This window comes from Halyomorpha halys, unplaced genomic scaffold (genome assembly GCF_000696795.3).
Source record: "Halyomorpha halys isolate HHAL.00 unplaced genomic scaffold, Hhal_1.1 Scaffold473.1, whole genome shotgun sequence".
Classification (NCBI taxonomy): domain Eukaryota; kingdom Metazoa; phylum Arthropoda; class Insecta; order Hemiptera; family Pentatomidae; genus Halyomorpha; species Halyomorpha halys.
The window spans coordinates 533,328-538,455 of record NW_027113075.1 but is presented as its reverse complement, the minus strand read 5'-3'; the positions used below and the strand labels follow the sequence as shown (position 1 = coordinate 538,455).

Here is a 5,128-nt window from a genome sequence, read left to right as displayed (position 1 = left end):
GAAATTGAATAATACATATCACAATAGGAATTTGAATAAAATCAGGATACAATTTTACTTGGATTGATTTTTCCTTTTTGTTTGCTACAACTCAGTCTCTTTTAAATGTAAACAAACTAAACTAAAAACCTTTCAAATCAATATTATAAGATTTTTAAAACATGTGTAAAGAAACATCCAATTAATGTGGACAAAATTTAACTTTTATGGTCACTATCTTTTTTTTGAGAAACCTTTTTTACAGATAAAACAGCCCATCTTCTAATTGAAACATTGTAAATAAAATGACATCAAGATCTTCATTCAAGTGGAGAAAATTGGATTATTACTAGCTCATTACTCAGATCTCTCCACACGGAATATTAGATGAAATAAATTAAATATAGAAAAAACATTTATACAATATGTTTTACAACAAAACATGAATACAAAAATCAATATATCTTTTATAACAAAACATAAATACAATAATTTATATAACATCTTTTATGACAAAATATAAATAAAAACATGTAAAAAAATATAAAACTTTCTTTTCTTTTTTTCATTTTTATTAGTCATTCAGCTTTTCAACTTCATCATAATCATCTGTATTTAATAGATTGATTTTCTTTCCTGAAAAAAAAAAAAAAATAAATAAAATTATAAAGTGAAGATAGGAATGTAAATGCTAATTATTACTTTCACATACCACTATATATCAAATATATAGTAGGGGGAAAGGAAATATTGTGATCATGCAAAATTTTGAATCCAAATTTGAAACAGAAATTCATGTTTGAAGGTCTCTTGAGTCAAAATAACCAAGTCTCACAAAATCGGGCCAGTGGTGGCCAAAGGAGTTGAGGAGCTGCCTTTAGTAACCTTGTAACTATGCAGGGCCAAATTTTCAAAAAAGCTTCCTCTAAAGTACCTTTAACTTTGTATTCGAGATAATTAACTTGGTTTCATTGTTAATAGTAGGAAACAATATATAAATATAAAATATGAACGAATGAATGGAATGGATGAAAATAAATATCTTTGTTTCCCTAGCTGTTATGACATCAGTGTGGTGTGTCTTCTAGAATACCATCTTGACCATAAAAACATAATTGTTTTTCACTTAAACTATAAATGAAAAATAGTAAGGAGAGAATTGTCATCATGAATAATAACAAAGTTGTTATTTAGAAACTAACAAGGATTAATTTCAACTCATAGTAGGACAGAAAGTGAAAGTTTTATGTTACTTGCATTATATCAGATTTTAATTGGTATTTTAAGGCATCTGACTGACAAAATGACAAGTTTATGTTACTTAGTATTTCTTTTCCAAAAATATAACAGGAGAACCATGGCCTTGATGTAAAAATTAGTAAACAGAAATTAATTTTCATATTCATTTAGTTTGTTTTATCAGCAAAAGCACTAAAATTTCAGATTAGTGGATGAACAAGAATATTACTATTTCTATTTTTCATAAACTAGGTAATATGCTGAATAATTTTAACAATTTTATCGGTACCCTACAAATTATTTTAAAGGTACATCATCCTCAAATTTTTTATTTTATATCTTTATTGAAATTTATAACTGTATATAATACATCCAGTAAATTTGATCTAAGATCATAATAGCATAAAACAGGCATGTAGAAAAACTGCTCATTGGTAGCATTCTAATAACGTTTTTACATTAGAAGGTCTTGTGGACATCTTCTTTTCAGGCGACTTGGAGGATTGTCAGGAATGTAAGAGGAAGCAAGGTCAGAAACAAGTGGTTTCGGGTGGTTAGGGACTTTATAATGGAAGGATTGATGTCTGATGTCTGGTTTAGGCTTTATATGGAATATAAAAGTCTTTATGGATGATTTTATTTGTGACAAAGTAAGGATCATTGAGGATTTTGGATTGTAAAGATTGGATTCAAGAGGAATTTAAAGGTTTAGTGGAGCTCCAAAGCTCAAATCTGTATGTCCAGACATACCTTATTATAGCCATGTAGACCAGTCTTTTGTAATAGATTCGAAGGATAGTTGGAATCAACGTGCAGTTTCCAGTCTGATTTCAAGTTAGTCATTTGTCCAGATGTAGTACAAGGTAGGGGATCTGTTCTACAGGGGTAAGAGCAACATAATTAAAGTATACTGTAGGGCAGTTGGTAGGTTTACGATGAAGAGTAAAGGTGATTTGATGGGAATTTTTATCCTTCAATTCCAGCACCATTCTCTGAAGGCTGTGATATGGGATTGGAGAGTTTAGGATGCAATTAAAGGGTTAGCATTGGTTGGGATGTCAGCTGTATAGACTGTGTAGAAGATACTACCTTGGGGAACACTGAGAGAAGAGTGATAAATAGGAACCATAGTGGTTTACTTTGGATGATCTATCAGTGAGAAAGGAACAGAGGATGAGAAAGTATGTAGGAGGTAGTAATTTACAGAGTTTGTAAAGCAGTCCCAGGTGCCAAACTCAATCAAAAGCCTGCTCTGTATTGAAAGACTCCTGCACAGTAAATTACATGCTCCGAAGAAGACGAGAGAGACAACGTCCACCACACAATGACATTGCTGGATAGTGGAGTAGGATGTTCAGAATCCAAACTGATTATCAGGGATTATATGATTGGAATCTAGGATGGGGAATAGGCATTTCAAAATGAGTTTTTCGAGGGTTTTGACCACTATAGATAATAGAGAGATAGGGCAGTAGGAGGATGGGTATTCTGACGGATCCTCAAAATGAATTAATATATTTTCATTTCATTTCATTCATTTTGAAGGTTAATATAAGACACTCTTAAGTCTTCTATTGATATGCTAAGTTAACTTGGATATACTCTAACTTCTGATGGAAGTAATTCCAAGATATCTAGGAGAGTAGGAAGAAGTGAACCTAGCATAAGTTCTTACCAAAATGATCTTGTATTTGCTTTAGAACAGTGTTAGCTTCTCGTTTGTTGACCAGGTTAATGGCAAGACCCCTCTTACCAAACCGACCAGTCCTTCCTATCCTGTGCAGGTAGGTTTCACAATCAGCTCGGCCTCTTTCTGCTACTGGAAGATCAAAGTTCACTACGATTGTCACCTGCTCTACATCGATACCTAAAAGAATAATATATATGATAAATATTAACAAAATTAGCCATTAATCTATTTTAATCCATTAGCGCTGTACATTACAATGAAACAGGAGTGATGTTTATAAAGTACTAATATTAAAATTTCTTCTTAGAAAATTGAACAAAAAATCAACAAACATGTAAACAACAGTATCTTTTTGTTTTTTACTTTTTTCTTCAACGGGTAATGCAAGTATCATAAATGAAATTTTTGATCATTTTAAACTTAGTAAAAGATGGAAGAACTATCGCTAACAAATCTTTTCATTAAAAAAAGAAATATAAAGTATGTTCCATCAATTTTTATGACCTTACTTTTTAACTAAAGATGAAAATGATAAAATAAGTTAAATGTTTAATAATAAATTCTAAATAAAATAAAAACATTCATCTAACTATGTTATACTCCAAATCTACATATCCTTCCATCCCTCCGAAATGCTTGAGGCCACCCAAAGGATACAAGATGATATAAATAGCATTAATGCATGGGCGTTAAACGACTTTATACTGAATGCTGGAAAGACTAAGGCCATTCTTATTGATTCTAAGCACATCCTTTATTCCATTTCTTACTATTGCTTACTTTTCCTTAACAACCTATCGATTCACTTCTACTCTACAATAAAAAATCTTGAAGTCACCTTCAACCAACACCTCTCCTGGAAAATTAAATATTTCCCAGATCACCCGCAAATTTCTAAGTGCACTTTAAATTCCGTGATTCCATTCCTCAGAAACCCGATCAGCTCCTAGTATCCTCTCTCGTTTCCCCCCACTTAAACTACGGTTCCTAGGTCTATGGAAGGCTGTCTACAGTTCTAGAGTAGAGACTGAAGAGACTCATGGATTGCTTCATAAGATTAATCTTTGGGTTTTCCAGGTGCTCTTAGGTCTCTCATCAGTCTGGCTCTGGCCATCAAACTGTGTGCATCTAACTGTGTTTCATAAACAATCTTTCGCTGCCTTCTCCTTTAATTTATTAGCTAAATTGCAGTGAATGGTCTATATTAGTGGATAAAGCTGTTTTCTGGTGAAATAAAATTATTTTAATAAAAAACAAAACAAAAAAAGTTGGAACTTTACGATACAGACGTACATGCCAGGGATTAAGGCAGTAAACATAAAGGTAATCTACGGGATTAAAGACTGTTGACTGCCCCCACCACAGACCCCCACTACAGGTTTCTCATATTTTCATTCATATTATATTTGTTACACATACCAATACGAAAACTAAGATGGCGGTATTCCCGGTCTGTAAACAGGTCATTGTCAGAGAGGATAAGTTAGCATTAGCCTACAACTTATGTAAAAGTTTATATCACAACAAATGCTGTAACATCCCGGACAGCAAAATCTCGCAACATAAAAAACAAAATTGGAATTGTCCCTCATGTCAGAGTGTGGCCAAGTCAAGGGCTATGCAATATAGTGCCGTACCCAGCAGAAGAATGGAGGAAAACATAATGGCCATACTCAAAGAAATTGGGAAAATTACAGATGATTTAAAAGATATCAAAAATGTAATGAACACTCAGGAGGAAATCATATTTGAAAACGCCGAGAGACTGAAGACTATGGAGGAAAGAGCCAAAAAGCAGGACGAAACCATAGAAAAACTAGTTATTGAAAATAATAATCTAAAAAAACAAATTAAAACAATGGAAGCAAGAATAAATCAGGCCTAACAAGGCCAGCTCACCCACTCACTTGAAATCAGGGACATCCCGGTGAAACACCTGAGGGCATAATATGTTCGATTGGAGCGGCATTGGGAGTGAAGCTCGGCCCGGAAGACCTGGATGCGGTGGAAAGAAAAAGGCCCAGAGGAGAGGACCCTCGCCTGCCCGCTATAGTGGTGCGATTCGTTCGCCAGACTGTCCGCGACGAGGTGATTCGGCTCCGAAAGGTAAAAAGAGATTTCACTACCAGGCATCTTGACTGGGACAGCGACAAAAGGCGTTTGATCTTCCAGCGAACAGCCCTGAAGAAGGCTAGAAACTCTAGCCGAAACGTTGGCACA

At 33.9% G+C, this 5,128-nt stretch overlaps 1 protein-coding gene across 1 annotated transcript in view; it reads right to left on the bottom strand.

Annotated features, from left to right (window-relative positions):
• LOC106683227 (DEAD-box helicase Dbp80) overlaps positions 1 to 5,128 on the bottom strand; it is a 22,226-nt gene continuing 17,098 nt past the window's right edge. Inside the window, exons 9-10 of the mRNA XM_014424574.2 lie at positions 2,894 to 3,085; positions 1 to 615 (exon numbers count right to left, since the gene is read on the bottom strand). Of these exons, the coding sequence (XP_014280060.1) occupies positions 554 to 615; positions 2,894 to 3,085 (254 nt within the window). The 3' untranslated portion in view covers positions 1 to 553. The remainder of the gene's footprint in view (positions 616 to 2,893; positions 3,086 to 5,128) is intronic.